Raw genomic sequence first — 19,450 nt, 5'->3', positions numbered from 1 at the left:
CTCTTCGCCGACGACGCAGCCTTGACATCACACTCTGAAGAGGGACTCCAGCAGCTAGTCACTTGCCTTTCCCACGCATGCAAGGAGTTCGGACTAGCCATCAGCCTGATGAAGACGAACGTTATGGCTCAAGGCACGGGGACTCCCCCATGCATCACCATCGACGGATACACTCTGGAGGTTGTCAACGACTTCACTTACCTCGGGTCCACCATCTCGAGCTCTCTGTCAGTCGACTTGGAGGTCAACCGGAGAATCGCCAGGGCAGCCACAGTTATGGCCAAACTGAACCGGCGAGCGTGGAACAATTCCAGCCTCACTGAGAAAACCAGACTGCGCATCTACCAAGCCTGCGTACTCAGCACTCTCCTCTATGGCAGCGAGACGTGGACCACCTACGCAAGGCACGAAAGGAAACTCAACAGCTTCCACATGAGGTGCCTGCGACGCGTCCTGCATGTCGCCTGGCAGGATAAGATCCCCAACACCGAGGTGCTGAAGCGAGCCAATATGAGCAGTTTGCATGCAGTTCTTAGCGAGAGACGCCTCAGGTGGCTCGGCCATGTCAAAAGAATGGATGCAGGCCGTATCCCCAAAGACCTCCTCTACGGCGAGCTAGCAGAAGGCAAGAGGATGACAGGGCGCCCAAAACTGCGGTTCAAAGACATCTGCAAAAAGGACATGATACAATGCTCCATCGATCTCAACACATGGGAAGTTCAAGCAGACGACCGCCTAGCCTGGAGGCTCGCGGTCAGGCAAGGTACGTCACGCGCGGAGGCTGCGCGCAACGAGGAGGCGGTCCAGAAAAGATCGAGGCGAAAGCAGCGTCAGCAGCAGCAACAACAGTCATCTGCCTTCACCTGTACCAAGTGCGGCAGGGATTGTCACTCCCGAGTCGGACTGCACAGCCATTCTCGGCGGTGCAGATAGACTCTCAGGAAGCTACGCCATCGTCTCTCGAGACGGACGGCTGCCGACGACGATGATGACTACAGCTTTTAAAAGGTTTTGCTTAAGCAAATCAAGGAGCTTTTCCAGTATCAGCCACCAGCTTTGTTGCTCAGTTTGGCTGTGGCTGTGTTTCACAGCACCGCTGCGTGCTCAGTGATTTCACCCCGTACAGCCCAGCCGGCTGCCGGAGCACAGACGCCCGCCAGGGTGCTTCTGTGTGAGCGGCGGCCCCGTCCTCCTGGTCACTTCTGCCGAGGGGCAGGGTGAGAAGTGGGCAGAGCCAGTCATTGGATTTGGTAGGTCTCTGAATGCTGCTAGGGCTGACTCGTTGAATTGGAGTCTGCTGTCCTTCTTTCATTTGGCCAACGCTTTCTCTCATTATCAGGGAGAATCACGACTTCATAACATCTCACGATAACACTGACTTTTCATGGTAGGCATTGTGTCGGCCGTGAAGGTGATTGGGGTTCTGAGTGGTTCGGGAATGCTGTGAGGTGACACAGGACCCCTGAGTCTGCCTGGCACCTTCCCGCACTGGCTCTGGCCTTTGTAGCAGGATTGGCAGGCCTGGTGACTGTGCCTTTGCTCGGTCGCCGTCACTCCGGCCAGCTCCATTTCCTTATTTGAAGGCAGAGGTTATACTGCAATGTCAGCTTAAGACCAAGCACTCTAAAACAGTGGTTTTCAACCAGTGTGCCATAAGAATTTAAAAAAAAATTATTTATTTATATTTATTTGTTTATTTACTTTTAGAGAGAGGGGAAAGGAGAAAGAGAGGGAGAGAAACATCCCTGTGTGGTTGCCTCTCACTCGCGCCCCCAACTGGGTGCAACTGAGTCATGTGCCCTGACTGGGAATTGAACCAGCGACACTTGGCTCGCAGGCCGATGCTCAATCCACTGAGCCACAGCAGCCAGGGTCCATAAGAATTTTTAAAATGTGCAATACCTAAGTACTTGGTCAGGGGCACTGACCTCTTTTCCCTTACATTGTCCAACATAAAAATGACAGCACCCACACAGCAATACCTTCCAGTGTGAGTGAATCAAAAGTATACCTATTTTGTTGTCCTGTCACCAAAAATATGTATTTGTGATCAGTTTGTATGCCCTGAGATGAGAAGGTTGGAAATCGCTGGGGTAGAAAGTAAAAAGTGCCCGGGCTCAGGTGACTGAGAAGGCCCTTCGCCATGGCATTGCTAGGAAGTAAATTCAGTTCATAGCCGAAGTAGTTTTAAGAATAGGAAAAGGCGGCCTTGGGTTCCCCAGGTGACTGGACAGGAAGCAGAAGCGGGGCGGGTGTGTGTGTGTGTGTGTGTGTGTGTGTGTGTGTGTGCGCGCGCGCGCGCTGTAACTTTACACCCGCAGCCAGCGTGGAGCATGAGCTATGCTCCTGCAAAGAAGAGGCCCCACGCTGCCTGCATCTGCTTTCTACTTTCCACAGCAAGATCCCAGGTTTGGGAGCAGCGATGGTAAACAGGCCCCCCGCCCCCACGGGGACTGTCCTCACGTCCTGCCAGAGCCTGGTGGAGCGGAGGAGTGGCAGGAGGGAAAGCTGTGGACCTGGCCTTGGTCCTGGGAGACCCACCCCAGCTTTCCAGACAGAGCAACCTTGAAGGGCGGCGTTGAAGCAGATGGGGCATTGTCACTGCACGTTCATTCTGTTCCGAGACAGCCTCACAGCTTAAGCTTCTTTGCAAGTGCGAGTCATCTGGTCCCTGCCTCTGAGTTACACAGGCTCCGTGTGGGATGGAGACACAGCCTCATTATTTTTCCGCTACTAAAGATCGGCTCTTACGTTTGGATCGGATCATGCAGCGTGGCATTATTTATTGAGAAGTTTTGCAAACCTTTGGTAGGCATTGATAATGTGATTACCCCACCCCTGCTGTCAGCTTCGAACTCTAAGCACAGAGAATACATAAGCTCTTGTCCGTAATTAGGCTTCTTGGGTATTATTGCCAACCTCGACTTAAGGCAGAGACCCTAGGTTTTCCTCCAGAAACATTTCTGCTGTTCTTGCTTCCCAGAATATCCAGTGTATTCTTTTCCAGAGCACCTCACCAGGAGTTTGGCTGCTTATAACATTTTAAACTCGACTTGTTTATCTTGGTGAACTTTCCTGGCTAGCAAGAAAATCCATCATTACGCTTGGGTCCAAGTGAGGAAAAAAGAACCTTTTGTGTTTTTTTAAGTCTATGTATGTTGTTAATTTTTGTAGATGGGAGCTGGCCATGAACACAGTCTCTGGGTTAATGATAGAATATGTACGTGCGTGTGTGTGTATAATATATATAAACTTTTAATGATGGAAAATGTCAAACATACACAGGAGTAGAGAGAATAGTATAACGGACCCCCTCCATACCCCTCATCCCCCTTCAACAACTAACACACAACAACCCATCTTGTTGGGTCTCACACCGCACCATCCCCTGAACTCTTAACTACCTTGTTGAAGCAAATCCCAGAATCATATTTAATCCATAAACATCTCTCCTAAACGTCTGGACCTCCTTTGCAAACATAACTATAATACGTACACCCTCCCTTAATAGTAATCTCTCCATATTGTCCCTTCTGCAGCAAGTTTGCCCATTTCTCTGGTTTGTTTGGGTCCGGGTTCAGATGAGGCGTGCACAAGTACGTCTGGCTGGTGTGTCTCTCCTGTGTTTTTCCTTCTGAAAACGTTGTTGAAGAAGCTCATTTGCTTTTCCAGTAGAAGTTGCCTGGCACTGGGTTTCGCTGCTTGAATGTGCTTGATGTCGTTTCATGTGCCCCTGCTATTTATGCAAACCGGTGTCATTAGTTTGCGGAGCATCACGTGATGCAAGTTTGGTTTCTTTTTCTTCCCTTTTTGGAGGGTATGTATGCTTTGTAGGCAGGGGGTGTTATTTCCATCAGGAGGTACACACTCTCCGGCCGTCTCTTTTTGTGCTGTGAAGATGATTGGTAGGTTCTGGCACTGTCTGCCTGGCACATCCGTTTATAGTGTTGCCCATCAGCTTTCCGCCCGATGCTAGGCGCACGTAGATACGAAAGATTTCAGCACGAGTTCCTGAAACCTGGGTTTGCCGGGTCAAAGGGTAAGTGCATTGCTGGTGTTATGAGATATTGCCAAATTCCCCTCTCTAGGGGTCGCTCCATTTTGCATTCCAACCCGAATAGGTGAGTGTTCCTGTTCCCACGGCTTTGCCAACAGAATGTGGTATCAGGCTTTTGCATTTTTGCCAGTCTCGCAGCTGAGAGATGGTATCTCCGTGTAGTTGTCATTTGCATTTCTCTTGAGGCCCTTTATAAAAGTCTTCAGAAAATAGGAGCGACATTGGCGATTAACGAAAGTCTTCAGAAAACTTGGGATTTCCCAGTGAAGGAGCTCCTGGGCTGTGCTGCTGTGATGTTTCTGAAGCTTGTTTGGAAGAATGATCTTACTGTAACTTATTATTAGCATCCAGGGGCAAAGGGGGAGGGCTCAGAACTAGTCTGTGTGCAGTTTCCCAGATGGGTGATGCACGAGAACGTGCCAACTGTGCCAATGGGTGTAGGGAGATTTCCCTCTCTAGTTATTCTAGATCTCTTGCAGATCTGGAATGCATCTCGTGTTAGATTCCGAGTTGTCCTGCAGCCAGGAAGCTCATTTAACATTGCTTCACCCCGAGTTTCCCACGCTTATGTGCCACGGAAGCCTTTTTCCGCCATAACACCTATAACATCCCTGAGTGCTGGCACGATGGCCCAAGACACTTTGGCGGGGGGGTGGGGAGGACTGTCCCAAGTGCCGTACTATCTGTCTTTCATGGTGTGCTGTTTCCACACCTGGCACCACCCCATGCTCACAGCTTCCGCCGCGGCCGCTTGGCATTCTCTCACACTAGCCATGGGGATTCTTTTAAAATGTCTCCTCTGCTGGTGGCCCTCAGTGGCCTTCTCTGTCTTACTTAGAATGCAGTCCAGACTCTGGATGTGTTGGCCCCCTGTCCTGACCTCATTTCCCTCTGGGCTCACTGTCACTCGCCTACACCAACCCCCTGGCTACCCTGCGGCCGCCCTGCCGGTCTCCGCAGTGTTATGTCAGATGAAAGAGACAGACAACAAAATCGAAATCACTGTGTCAAGTGGCGATTGGTGGTCTTAGGAAAACAGAGCTGAGTTTGGGAACAGAGTGGGGGCTGTGCAGAGTGGTTGGTGTCACTGTTCCTCCCCGCTGGGAGCCGTCCCACAGTTCACTGCATTCTTGGACACTGGGACCCTCGGGGCGGGGGGGCCTGGGCTGTGAGGATCTCGGGAGGTCTCTGTAAATCGGCCAGTCACCTTCTCATTAACTGCCCTCTAGCATTTCCTTCCCTGCTGCATACCGTGTTTTAAGAACTCCTATTCCTTATTACTGCTATTCGAGTCACAGAAAAGGGCTGTAAACTAAATGTTCCAATAACCAGTTTCCATGAGGTACATTCTTAGCCAGGTGGCCCCTTTGCTTCAAGCCTTTTAATTGCTTGATGAACTTTCTTTCCGTTGGGGTGGCATGAGTGACGCTAAACGCACGTCTCCTTAAATAAGAGGCCCTACTTCAGAGCACTCAATACCAGAATGAGGCAGTATTAGATATTGGAATTAGCGTTTTCTGTCCGAGGGGATTTAGGGGTTTCAAAAGAGAGTAAGATCGTTCGCAGTTGGAACAGGCTTAGACCAACAATATCCCATTAACATAGCACATGAGGCGCAGCCCGCGCGAAAGCCCGGCAGTGCTCAGATAACAGTAAAACACACAGAAATGGGGGCGGGAACAAAAAGAGCATTGTTCCTGCTGCGGGACAGGTCTGGCGCTCCACACAGGACCTGCTGTTGATAGAAAGCTGCCGGAAGCTTTCTGAGGTTCATTCAAGGCCCCCTGCCAGAGCTGGTGATGTAAAAGGTAGGGTTGTAACAAAACTTCTCATTCTTTTGGGTTGTAATGTGTGGTATTAACATGGAATATCTTGAGAGGCCTGGCAGCCCTTTTCTTCAAGATGTGAGTTTAAGAAGTCGTTTGCTTTTGCTTTTGCCAGTGCAATTGTCTTGACATCTTAAATTGAACAACGAATATGGAAACTTAAGGGCAGCGGGGAGGAAGAGGTTAGTGATGATAAACATGTCAGAAATGCCTTCTCAGTCGTTCTACAGTCATCATCTGGGGCTGTGCCTTCTCCTCTTCTCTCTAACCATTTCTTTCCAGAGCAGACCATAAAGTCCAGCAAGGTTCAGTCTGGGACGACATTTGGCCGGCTATGTGGGTGGCCTTCATGTTTGACACAGTACGACTTTGGAGGCCTTGACTTGGAGGGTATTGCTGCCCCGGCGATGAAAGGGATGAGTGCTGGTATGAGGGGCCTCAGTGTGAACGTCACTGTACCTCTTACTGAGTCACACAGCCTCCCCAAAGGTGTGGCAAAATGTTGAGAGGTGAAAAGTAGGGACCAGATTCTGAGTACTAGACTTTTTTTTTTTACATTGTGCCTTGGTCCATTTGGTTTGCTTTATAATAAAATACCACAGGCTGGGCGGCTTATAAACAACAGAATTGTATTTACCATAGTTCTGGAGGCTGGAGGTCCAAGATCAGGGTGCCCGCATGGCCAGGCTCCGGGTCTGATGAGAGCCCCACTTTCCAGTTCATAAACGGCTGCCCTGCCTCTGGGTCCTTACGTGGAGAGAAGGGGAGGGAGCTCTTCACGGACTCTCTTGTGGAGATACTGATCCCATTCAGAGAATGTCACCCTCATGACCTGATCACCTCCCACAGGCCCCACCTCCTAACATCATCACATGGGGCATTAGGGTTTCTAGCATGTGAATTTGGAGGGAGGGGATAAACACTCAGATCACAGTGCACCGCATAATAACTTAGGTCCTTCCAGGACCACCTTTTGTTGGGCAGTTATCAATTTACAATCATTTTGTTTGAGATGTATAAGCATTGTCTTGAATTCTTCATTAAAATTTAAAAATATTATGATTATCTTTAGGAAATGGAATACAGTATTCCCTCACTTATCGTGGGTGTTATGTTCTAGACACCCCCCCCCCCGCAATAGGTGAAAACCCACGAAGTAGGAACCTTACATTTATTTTAGTATTTATATATATTTTAAGGCTTTATAAACCCTCCCCACACACTTATAAACCGTTCCCAGTCCCTTATTAACCTTTCCCACGCTTTTATAAACACTACTTATGTTCTTAAACATATTCTACACTCTTAAACCTATGTAACTTTAACAACATACATACATAGGACTGCAAAATCCCGCGATAGAGTGAAAAATCCGCGATAAATAATTAAATATAATATTTTTAAAAACCCCGTGATACAGTGAGGCTGCGATAAGTGAACCGCAATATAGAGAGGGGCTGCTGTATATTACTATTGTACAAAACACCAAAAATCAGAGAAGGAAAACTCTGACCCCAAAAAACCTCCGCTGCCTTGCGGCATACCTCTTCAGGGGAAAGGCTAAGGGAGTAAACCCCGACAGAAAATCCGGAGCCGGAGTCCCTAAGGCGGTTTGACGTTGTAGTCAACACCGGCAACTCCTGCGGCGCACCTGAAGCCAAGCTGTATTGACTCCGTCTTTCCCTTGGACCCTTCAGCTGCGAAGAGAGGGGGGGTCTGCTGCATGGGCAACAGCAGACCCTCCACATCACCCTGCCCAGGCTCTGTAGCTTCAGCTTCACTGGAGAGGACACTCCAGCGTCATCGCAAGATGTCGACTCAACACGGGAGGAGACAGATACCGGTTATAAGCTCATCCGATTGGCGAAGGAAACGAGCGCCAGGGGTCTCCTCTGACGGTGGGAGAGGTCATCGCACCTCACTGGACAGCTACCGTCTCGCCATGGCTCGCCTGCCCCACTGGGTGCGTGGGGATCAGAGAGGCGCCTCTCGAAAAGTGGGCCACAAAACACCCGCACCAGTTAATTCCAAGCAAACAACAAGAAAGAAGCCTCCGGCTCTTCGCCTCGCTAGCTGGAACATCAGGACCATGTGCCCCGGACTTACTGCAGACCTTCCGTGGATCAAGGGTGCCAGGAAAACCGCTGTCATCGATAGGGAACTGGCACGACTAAACATCGACATTGCGGCTCTACAGGAGACCCGGTTGGCCGACAACGGAACTATCAGAGAAACCAACTACACCTTCTACTGGCAAGGGAAGTCTCCGGATCAACCAAGACAGCACGGTGTTGGGTTCGCTGTGAAGAACACGCTTGTTAACTCCATAGAGCCACCCACAGGAGGCACAGAGAGATTACTTACCCTCCGATTGTCAACAACTTTCGGCCCAGTCAGCATTCTTAGCGCGTATGCCCCAACCCTCTGCGCCACCACCGAAGAGAAAGAACAGTTCTACCATGCACTGGACGAAGCGTTATCCAAGATTCCCAGAAGTAACGCTCTCTATCTCCTTGGAGACTTCAACGCAAGAGTAGGAGCCGACCACATGGCCTGGCCCACCTGCCTTGGAAACTTTGGGAGAGGAAAGATCAATGAGAATGGTCAGCGACTGCTTGAGCTTTTGTGTCACCACGGCCTGTGCGTGACAAACACATTCTTCAAGTGCAAAGAGATCCACCAGGTGTCATGGAGGCACCCCCGCTCCCGCCACTGGCACCAGCTTGACCTCGTCATCACCAGAAGAACGGATATTGGCAGCACCCTCCTCACCCGCAGCTACCACAGTGCAGACTGCGACACGGACCATGCCCTCGTGGTAAGCAAGGTGCGCATAACGCCGAAGAGGTTGCACCACTCCAAGATGAAGGGTCGCCCACGCATCAACACCAGTTGTGCCAGCAACCCAGTTAAGACCCAGCAATTCATCAACAGGATGGAAGATGCACTCGGCGAGGGAGTGGCGGCAGATGACATTATCGAATCCAATTGGCCACGTCTCCGCGACGCCATATACAACTCCGCCATTATTGCTTACGGGAAGAAAGAGCGGAAGAACGCTGACTGGTACGAGGCTCACTGGGAAGAAATGGAACCCGTGATCGAGGCTAAGAGGAAGGCCCTACTGGCTTACAAGGCCACGCCCACTCCCAGTACACTTCAAGCTCTACGGGCTGCCAGGAGCAAAGTCCAGAAGACCGCCCGCCACTGTACCAACACCTATTGGCTAAACCTGTGCAGAAGCATTCAGGAAGCCGCCGATATAGGCAACGCACGAGGAATGTATGAGGGTATCAAGAAGGCAACAGGCCCAATCCCCTCCAAGATCGCCCCCCTTAAGTCCAAGACAGGTGAGGTCATCACTGACCAGGAACAGCAAATGCGGCGGTGGACCGAGCACTACCTCGAGCTGTACGCAACGAGGAACACCGTAACAGACACTGCTCTTAAAGCCATCCCAGACCTACCAGTCATGGAGGAGCTAGACACCCCACCTACTGCGGCAGAGCTCGGCAAAGCCATCGACCGCCTCGCTTGCGGGAAAGCACCAGGAAGCGACGGAATCCCTCCAGAAATCCTAAAGAGCGGGAAACCAGTCCTGCTACAGCCGCTCCACCATCTACTCTGTCGCTGCTGGAAGGAGGGTTACATCCCCCAGGATATGAGAGACGCCAACATTATCACCATGTACAAGAACAAAGGAGACCGCAGCGACTGCAACAACTACCGGGGCATCTCTCTCCTCAGCGTCGTCGGCAAAGTATTCGCCCGGGTCGCTCTTGCCCGCCTGCAGACCCTTGCTTCCCGCGTCTACCCAGAGTCCCAGTGTGGCTTCAGAGCTGGCCGATCAACAGTGGACATGATCTTCTCCCTACACCAGCTGCAGGAGAAGTGTCACGAGCAGCATAAACCACTCTACCTCGCCTTTATTGACCTCACGAAGGCGTTTGATCTGGTCAGTCGAAGCGGACTCTTCAGCTTGCTACGGAAGATTGGCTGTCCACCACATCTGCTTGCTGTGGTCATGTCCTTTCACGACAACATGCACAGCACGGTGTCCTACAACGGCGCAACCTCTGAGGCCTTCCCAGTCAGCAGTGGAGTAAAGCAGGGCTGCGTCCTCGCGCCTACGCTGTTCGGAATCTTCTTCTCCATGCTCCTCCAATACGCCTTTAAGGACTGCAGCGAGGGTGTCTTCATTCACACCAGATCCGATGGCAAGCTCTACAACCTGGCCCGTCTACGAGCCAAGACCAAAGTCAAAGAGGTGCTCATCCGTGAGATGCTCTTCGCCGACGACGCAGCTTTGACATCACACTCCGAAGAGGGACTCCAGCAGCTAGTCACTTGCCTTTCCAACGCATGCAAGGAGTTCGGACTAGCCATCAGCCTGACGAAGACGAACGTTATGGCTCAAGGCACGGGGACTCCCCCATGCATCACCATCGACGGATACACCCTGGAGGTTGTCAACGACTTCACTTACCTCGGGTCCACCATCTCGAGCTCTCTGTCAGTCGACTTGGAGGTCAACCGGAGAATCGCCAGGGCAGCCACAGTTATGGCCAGACTGAACCGGCGAGCGTGGAACAATTCCAGCCTCACTGAGAAAACCAGACTGCGCATCTACCAAGCCTGCGTACTCAGCACTCTCCTCTATGGCAGCGAGACGTGGACCACCTACGCAAGGCACGAAAGGAAACTCAACAGCTTCCACATGAGGTGCCTGCGACGCGTCCTGAATGTCGCCTGGCAGGATAAGGTCCCCAACACCGAGGTGCTGAAGCGAGCCAATATGAGCAGTTTGCATGCAGTTCTTAGCGAGAGACGCCTCAGGTGGCTCGGCCATGTCAAAAGAATGGATGCAGGCCGTATCCCCAAAGACCTCCTCTACGGCGAGCTAGCAGAAGGCAAGAGGATGACAGGGCGCCCAAAACTGCGGTTCAAAGACATCTGCAAAAAGGACATGACACGATGCTCCATCAATCTCAACACATGGGAAGTTCAAGCAGACGACCGCCTAGCCTGGAGGCTCGCGGTCAGGCAAGGTACGTCACGCGCGGAGGCTGCGCGCAACGAGGAGGCGGTCCAGAAAAGATCGAGGCGGAAGCAGCGTCAGCAGCAGCAACAACAGCCATCTGCCTTCACCTGTACCAAGTGCGGCAGGGATTGTCACTCCCGAATCGGACTGCACAGCCATTCTCGGCGGTGCAGATAGACTCTCAGGAAGCTACGCCATCGTCTCTCGAGACGGACGGCTGCCGACGACGACAAAACACCAAATCGTTGAGTACGTCCTCTGAATTGGACCACAGTGCTAGAGGGAATTTGACCAAAAGGGAGAAAACTCCCAAATGAATTTTGCAGGTGTGTAGGAAGAGGTTTTCTGGCCTTTCAAGTTTTTGTACATGGAAGTCCATCACATTAGAAGAATGGAAGTGACTTGAAAGTCTCTGGAAACATTGCCTGCCTGTATATAAGCCTGCGGACCTACCCTGGCCGCTCTGAGTAAGGGCACACCTGAGGCGTCAGGCGGCATCCAGTGCAGAGCTGAGAGTTAGGGGCTGGCGGGTAGAGTCCTGGCTCTGCTAGATTTTAGTTTATCATCTTGGGCCACTTAGTTAATCTCTCTGGGCCTCAATTTTTTTCATTAAAAAATATCAGAACATTATGCTTATCTTGTAAAGCCATTGAGGGGATTGAAGGAGGTGACAAATGTAAAGCACACAGCAAGACCGTCTCACCTAGATCCTTGAGACACTGAGCTATTTTAATATGCTATTGGTATACTTATATAATTAATCAAATAATATGTACTATATAAAATGTTTATATAACATTATACTTATATGCTATATAATGATATTTTTATTCTATGCTTAGATGTTCAACAATAACATATAACTATTTTTAAGTCATGGTATTGCAGACATTTCTAGAACATTGAGATCCTATTCTCTAATAGCTTTCACACTTTTTAACAGTGGCATCTCTTTCTGTTTCCTTCCCTGCAAACGTCATCTTCCGTACAAACAGAATAGCTGAGACTGCAAAGTGGGGGAGGTGCTTGCTGAAGCAGGGCTGATGGTCCCCAAGTCCTCGCAGGCTCCCCCTTTAGCTACTCCTGCTCACCACATGGGGACACCCTCGGAACTGAGTGAAAACAGCTGCTCTAGGCCAGTCTTCGTTCTTCAAGGTCTCAGAGCGCCCGGGTGGAGCTAAAGCCAGAGCCCACGTCTGTGGCTGTGACGTTGAACTCCTCCTGGGCGCCGTGCGGCACCTTCCGACGCACTGATCCCTCAGCCCGATGGGTCTTGCAGCCTGTTCTCCTCCGCGTGGCAGTCATTCCCAGCATAGAAGCCGGTGCCTTGAGAGACTGCTGGCTCCATCCCTGGCTTTCCTGGTGGCCACACTGAGGCTTTATAGCTGCTAAAAACGAAAAGGAAATCACAACACTTAAGTACAAAGCTGGGGCTGACATGGCTGGCATCCCTCAGTGCAGCCTGAGCGGCGGCTGCGTGTCGATGTCTGTTGGCCTAGCACTGACTTTTGAGCAACGGAAACAGCTCTGTTTAAGGCAGTCGGGCTTCATTTCTGCATACGGCTCTCGGTGTCAGGTGGCGGTCCGTTGGGTGTGTTTTTCATTCTGGGGCAGCCAGGAGATCTGGTGAGCAGGGGCTGTGGTCATTGACCGTTATAGAGAAATCAGACTTTCCTGGCCTTAGGTTTTCTTTTGTTTTGTTTTATTTTGTTTTGGGTCTGCAAATGCTGTAATCCATTTCTACAGACTTCATCAGCCTATGTGGGTTGTGGTTTGTGACATAAATGAGATGTATTGGGAAGCCTTTGATCAGAAGATGAATACAAGAAGACATTATTATGTAAATGAGTCTAGATTTTTTTTCTGCAAGAAAAGTCAGGCCACTTCCTTGGCAGATGTGAGATGGATGATGGCCTTTCATTTGTCTTGCGTTAGAGACTCTTGATTCTCCACAGAAACGCTGAAGTAGAAAAGCACATGGCCAGGCCATGTTGGGATTTAGGGATGTCCCCATTTAATGTGTGGGGTCCCATGGTGCACCTTCATCTGCTCTCCGTGGAAGAGGACTTGGGACCAGTTTTCATAAGTATTTGATCCGTAACTGATGGCAGTCACAGTACTGGTGCCGAGCCCCGGAGCCCATTCCCGAAGGGAGGGGATAGTTTCCTGCTTGTTCTGTTTGTCCTTCTCTCGTTCCAAGGGCGCTGACAGCTCACATCAGCTCCGGTGCTGAGTTTTGCTATGAGTTGTGACGCATGTGGCCAGGAATTTGTTAATGATAATAAAATACCGGAGTTGGTGAATTATTTACTTTTACTCCCATGAGTAAGTAGATCCAGCATCGTCCTGATAATAGTAATAATCACCACAAGCATCACACACCAGGCCTCTGCCAGCTTAGCCTTTTTCTTACACCTTCTCATTAAATGGGCGAAGCATTGTCAATATCCGCATGTGAGATGAGGAAACTGAGGTTAAAGAGGTGAAGTGTCTGGCCCAGGGTCCCACTGTAGAGCTGGAGTGTCACTTTGTACTCACCACCATGCCAGGATGCTTTTGTGGGTGGAAAATAGGTGTTCGGGCTGCCCATTCAGATCCAGATTTTCAGTTGATGTGAGGGAACGACGTAAAACCAGAAGCAGTGTAATGGTGGAGGTGGAATCTGAGATGCGACCTAATGACTCTCCAGAGGAGTGCATTCCTTGCTGAACCAAAGGGGTCCCAGCTTCTTTAGCCCTGAGGGCTTCTAAGACTCAATCTTTAGGTATGGAAGACGTGACAAAGGACATGCAGCAGGAGACTGTGTGCTTGTGGAAGGTCAGGGCCGAGCCTTGCCTTCGTCAGTGCCCTGCTTCTGCTAACCAGGACCAGGCCGTGTGCATATGGGCGGGCAGGAGGGCAGGGAGGGAGGAAGGAAGGAAGGGAGGAGGGAAGGAAGGAGGGAGGGAGGGAAGGAAGGCTGAGAAGGAAGGAACTTTGACCACATGGAAGGAAGCAAGGGCAAAGGGATGTTTGGATTGAAGGAAAGAATGGATGAGGGGAGTAGCAGCAGAGAGAGGACAAATAGATAAACGAAAGAGACACATAGAGGAGGCATAAGAGTTTTCAACTTTAGCGCAAAGCATTTTTAATGTAAGCTCACTACTTTTGGGGAGTTCCCGTGTATTCCCCTTGCCCACAAAACTTAGTTGTACGTTTGTTTAGTGGGTGCTGAGGAGAAGTGCCTAAGACCTGACCCTCCTTGCAGAGAGGGGAGGCTAAAATCTCAGGCACTTACTCAAATAGGTGGTCTCATTGCCTTATTGTTAGTAGAGTCCCAACTGTATGTCGTCCTCGCCCTGATGGCACAAGTCTTGTCTCCGTGTTCACCACGACAAGGGGGCTCTGTGGGACCTCTATCCTTCTTTGCCCAAACCTTGTTTCCACTGTTTCCTACCTTTCTACAAAGCCTTTGCGGTTTTTGTTCTGTTGTTGAATGGAATGTGATAGTCTTGCATAGAATGACAATATTTCTCTCTCTTAACCAGGATTGATCGTAAGATGTCAAGTGCTCAAACCAGCTACAAAGTGGATGAGGCGCAGGCTATAATGAGCGAGCTCCGGACCATCAAGAAAGCCATTTGTACAGGCGAGAGGGAGAGGCGGGAGCTGATGCAGGTAAGAGGCCCGTGCTCTTTGGGGCCATGCCCGTCTGTCTGCCACTCGTCTGTCTTTCTTTGATTTAGAATTTAAAAAATATTCTATATTTATTATATGCACAATTCATATATATTCTAAGACATACGTGTATATGTAATATTACATATGTATATATCTTTTATGTATGTGTATACATATATATTTAAAATTAGTTTCCTAGGGCTGCCATAACACAGTACCCAAACCAGGTGGCTTAGTCAGAGAGATTTTCTCAGAATCTAGAGGCCAGAAGTTTGAAATCAAGGTGTCGGCAGGGCTGTGCTCTCTCTGAAGGCCCTAAGGGAGGCTCCTTTTTGCATCTTCCAGCTTCTGGCGGCTGCTGGCACTCCTTGGCTTATAGATGCATCATTCCAGTCTCTGCCTGTGTTCTCTTCTTATGAGAACATCAGTCCTTGGATTTGAACGCACTCTAATCCACTACAACCCCGTCTTAACTTGATTCCATCTGCAAACACTCTTTCCAGCAAAGCTCAGATTCATGGATTCCGGGGGTTAGGACTTGGAACACATTTTTGGGAGGACACAGTTGAAGCCACAACAATGGGTGATACATTCACAGTGTCCGATAATCAAAGTAACCCAAAAAGTCAGTGACAGGAAGTCTTGCTCTCTCTCCCTTCTCGCACTGCCCGTGTCCCCGCGGACCCGGGACAGAGCGAGCGCACACCCGGCTGCCCTCATGCAGTGGTCAGGCCCTGCGCCTTTTCCCATGTGTGTGCACGCATCGCTCCTCCATCTTTGATATGGCCGTATAACGTTCCAGCGCGTGCGCAGATGTAATTACACGGCTGGGGTCTTTGTAGCTTTCTGTTGCTTTACTGTTTTGCACCTTCGGTGTTTGTAGTTTCTGTTATTTTTAGAAAAGGCAGGCTTTTCGCAAATGGAGACACGCTGGTCTTTTTACTCCACTGTGGCACACGGTCGGTTGTTTCTGTTACGACTTCTGTTTTTTGCTCAACACACTAAGTGAGCACCTAGTGCCCGGGAGGCATTTGTCTTGATTCTGCAGAAGGATATGGGAAGCAAAGCTCAGGTTGGTCGGCCAGGGGAGAAAGGAGCACACGTAACCGTCTTGCAGGGCATTGCTTCCTAAGGGCAAGGATGGGCGAGACTTGCGGAGTGTCCCCATCGTGCTCATTAAATTGCACGTGTCTGAGCCCTACCCAGGCCTCCTGGGTTGATTCCCTGGCCGAGGGGCCCAGAAATAGGTATTTCAGACACCCTCTCCTGGTCGCGAGAGGTGAACCGCCAGTCGTCAGCTTTTCTGCGAGCACGGGGAGCGAGGAGGACAGAGGTGTGCACTGCAGAGGTGCTCTCTGGGTGTGACCCATCCAGTCCGAGCCCGAGCCCCAGGCCTGAGCCAGGCGGCGTTTCCCCGTGGGGACACTACGGGGACTCAGAGGCCTTGTTCCAGGGTGTCGAGTGGGCCTCCCTGCCCTGGCCTTTCTGAGTGTGCAGAGCTGGGGCAAAGGCACCCAGTTGAGTTGCCTCAGTCGGGTTCCCCACTATGGAGGCTGGAGATAAAGTTTCTTGAAGAAGCTTCAGATCTCAGCATCTTCTCTGTGAAGCCTCAGGAGGGTCATGGGCAACATCTTCTAGTAAAATCAGCGAAGCTGTTTTGTCTTGCTTATGCGAACTTAACGCTGTTGGCCCGCTCCAAGATGCCTTTGTCCGGACCCACGGCCAGCTGTGCGCGCTAGCCTGCTCCTGGGGGCCTGGTGCCCGCAGAAACAGCCTTTCTAAAGAAAATGGTAGAAAATCTGATTTCTCTTTAATCGCCACTCAGAGGGGCTCTCTGTGCCGGAAGGCATACTACCTCTGATTTTTGGCACAAACTAACATACACAAGAGATGACTTTGGACCATGCAGAATCATGATGGAAAAATCAGGCTATAAAAATGTGTAAATGGCGTCTGGGAGCTGATTTCACCTTCTGTTTGGTTTCTAAAGATGTCAAGGCAGCATTCATCTCAGACTTACTTATTGATAGAACACTTGGGGTGTCAGCTCTCCCGTCCTCCTCACTTTATTGAGGTATAGTTCACAAACAAAATTGTATAAATTTAAGGTGTACAAATTGATGAGCTGATACGCATATATCTTGTGAAATGATCACCACAGTAGAGTTGGTTCACACCCCGAGCACCTCTCACACGGTTAGTTACCTCTCAAATATGCGGCACGGTGTCGTTATCTGTCATCACCATGCTGCACATGACATCCCCAAGGACTTAGTCATCAAACTGGAAGTTTTTCCCCTTTGACCAACATCTCCCCATTTCCTCCTCCCCTAGCCCCTTCTACTGTCTGGTTCAGTGAGTTTGGGGTTTTTTTGGAGGGAATTTTTTTTTTTTTAAGGAGACACAAAGTTTTGAAAAGCAGTAAGGATGATACCACAATTGTTCTCTGTCGTGCTGCCAGGAGGACTCATTGCTATCTGATTTAAATCACTGAGAACTTTATTGAAGATGCATGGGGTGCTGGACATTTAAATCTAACGAGGATGGGGTTGGGGCGGCCAGCCCCCCAGTGCTGAAGCGGCTGAGCTGCAGCCCAGATGAAATGGCTGCTTTTAGCAGGAGAGACACATTACCGACTCTGTTCAGCTGGCTTGTTCGTTCTGTTGCAGAGCCTGGCCAAGCTCGCCGACGGGTTCAAGAATAACTTCTCTCTGGCCGAGCCCGTGCAAGAGGTCCCGCACCCTTCGGGCGCGTCTGGCGAGTCCCACCAGGTCTGCAATGCCGGGTCTCAGACCGACATCATTGGAGAGGTATGCTCACCGGGGGGACGACCCATGTGGCCCGAGGGAGGAGGGCTGCTTTTGTGTTGTCATCGTTCATTTGCTTCAGCTTCCCACTGGCTCCTCAGAAGTGTTTTGGCTTTTGTGCCATTCAGTCTGAAGAAAACATTTTGTTTCTCACATCCAGCTGTGAAGGTTCAGTGGCCCCGGATGTGATATAATTGCTTATTACCTCTAACTTTGTGTCGGATGTTTAAAAATGGCAGAATCCTTTTGAGAGTTGAGTTTCGATTTTTTGACAGACATATGATTTTTTAGAGTATGGATCAGCCAACTTTTTCTATAAATGTCCACTAGTAAATATTTTAGGCCTTATAGACCATGCAGTCTCTGCCACACCTACTCAACAGTACTGTAATGCAAAAGCAACCATAGGCTATATGTGAATAGTGGGCAGGGCTGTGTTCCAATAAAACTTTATTTGCAAAAACAGGTGGTGGGCTGGATTGAGCCTTCCAGCCTTAGTTTGGTGATCTCTGGCTTAGACCAGTGATTTTCCAAGGCTTTGTGGCTGTATAACCTTGAGTTATACTTTGGTGCTAGATCTTATTCTTCTAAAAGAATGGCAGGAAATGGAATTAAAATTAATTTTGTCTGGGACTTGAAAGAATTTCATAATGCCCCTTTTTGGTGATTAGTGAAACCTTGAGCTATCCATAAAACTAAAGTTGGCAATCATCATTTGGAGCAGGGTGATGAATGTCGTTGAGCGAAGTTTATCATTGATTTTTTACAAAGAGAAAAACAGTTTGGATGGCTTCTTTTCCTTTGGGCTTATTAAGTAAAGATGAAATATCAGTGGAATGCAGAATGCCCTCCTTCAAATGAAAGAAAAAGAAGAAAAGGAAAGGGAAGAGCCATTGACAAAAACCTCTGGGTTTTAAATAATTAGCTAATATTTTGAAATTTTGCCAGATGGTGCCTCATTGAGGGGAAAATAATATTAGTAAATAATGACTTTTTAGGTCTTGGATGTTCTGGACTAGTCCTATTTTCAGTTTTCCCCTCCTTGTTCTTTAAAGTAGGATCAGGCATTTGTGACCAGACACCTTTGGTTTAAAGAATATGGTGACCATGAGAAAAATCTGTAAATCAGAAATGTCTGGCATTTTTTGCTGAGAGATTTTGGCAGGAGGGAAGGAAAGCAGTACAAGACCCAGTGAATTCTGTGACTCAGTCATTGCTGCTTGTCATGAGGTTAGAATTAGAATTTAGAAACTTAACTGGCTTAAGAGAAACAGGTTAGACAGAAGGTTCTCTTGTGGTTTTTTAAAAATGTGAGGGGACAGTGGCTGTTTTGCTGTTCTGCTGTGTCCAGCGGTGAATTGTCACAGGTGATGAGTTCACTGGGGCTGGCCATTTAAGCAGTTGTTTCCATCCCCTTGTGACAGATGAGGGGATCAAGGTGGCAGGTTCCCGAAGGTCATGCAGTCAGGGAGAGGCAGGTGTGAGTTTGAATCAACATCTCTGATCCCTAAACCCCTGTGCTTTCTACTGTATCATGTTATAGAAATATATAGTTGACCTTTGAACAATGTGGCTTTGAACTGCGTGGGTGCATTCATACAATGTGTATCAATAAATTCATCACTAATCATTTAAGTAGAATATTTTCACATATTTGTTGACATGAGATTATTTTTATAAAAAGCTTCAGTGGCCATCATATATGGCCCAGTAAGGTCAGAGCTACAGACGGAGGTGATTTATTGAAACTAGAGTTGTGTATTTCCAGGAATGAAGGAAGTAACCATGATGAGCTGCATTTACCTCCCATACAGGTCTTTTTCTCTTCTGTTTAGGGATTTGTTGACTTCAGTGTAACTAGTATGAAAATATTTAAGTACAACTAATGGTCATGGCAGAGCATAGCATTTCAAGTCTGACTCCTAGGGTGATGTGCCCCAATCTCGGGCTTGCTTTCCTTTTCCTTTGGTTCTTTAACAGGCCATAGAACATTCGAGGAGTCCTACAGCCCATACCTCACACAGCTAGTCTGTCATTTTCAGATCTGGTGACTTCTTAG

General features: G+C 49.3%; 1 protein-coding gene across 2 annotated transcripts in view; it reads left to right on the top strand.

Moving 5' to 3' along the window:
- Nucleotides 1–19,450, top strand: part of WWC3 (WWC family member 3) — a 109,671-nt gene that overhangs the window by 54,965 nt on the left and 35,256 nt on the right. For both annotated transcript variants that reach the window (XM_090264518.1, XM_090264517.1), the window contains 2 exons: nt 14,452–14,581; nt 17,254–17,394. In XM_090264518.1, coding sequence (XP_090120644.1) covers nt 14,452–14,581; nt 17,254–17,394 — 271 coding nt within the window. The remainder of the gene's footprint in view (nt 1–14,451; nt 14,582–17,253; nt 17,395–19,450) is intronic.

The sequence above is a fragment of the Furipterus horrens genome, unplaced genomic scaffold, assembly GCF_987537825.1.
Source record: "Furipterus horrens unplaced genomic scaffold, mFurHor1.1.pri manual_scaffold_17, whole genome shotgun sequence".
Classification (NCBI taxonomy): domain Eukaryota; kingdom Metazoa; phylum Chordata; class Mammalia; order Chiroptera; family Furipteridae; genus Furipterus; species Furipterus horrens.
This window is presented reverse-complemented; position numbering and strand designations above follow the sequence as displayed.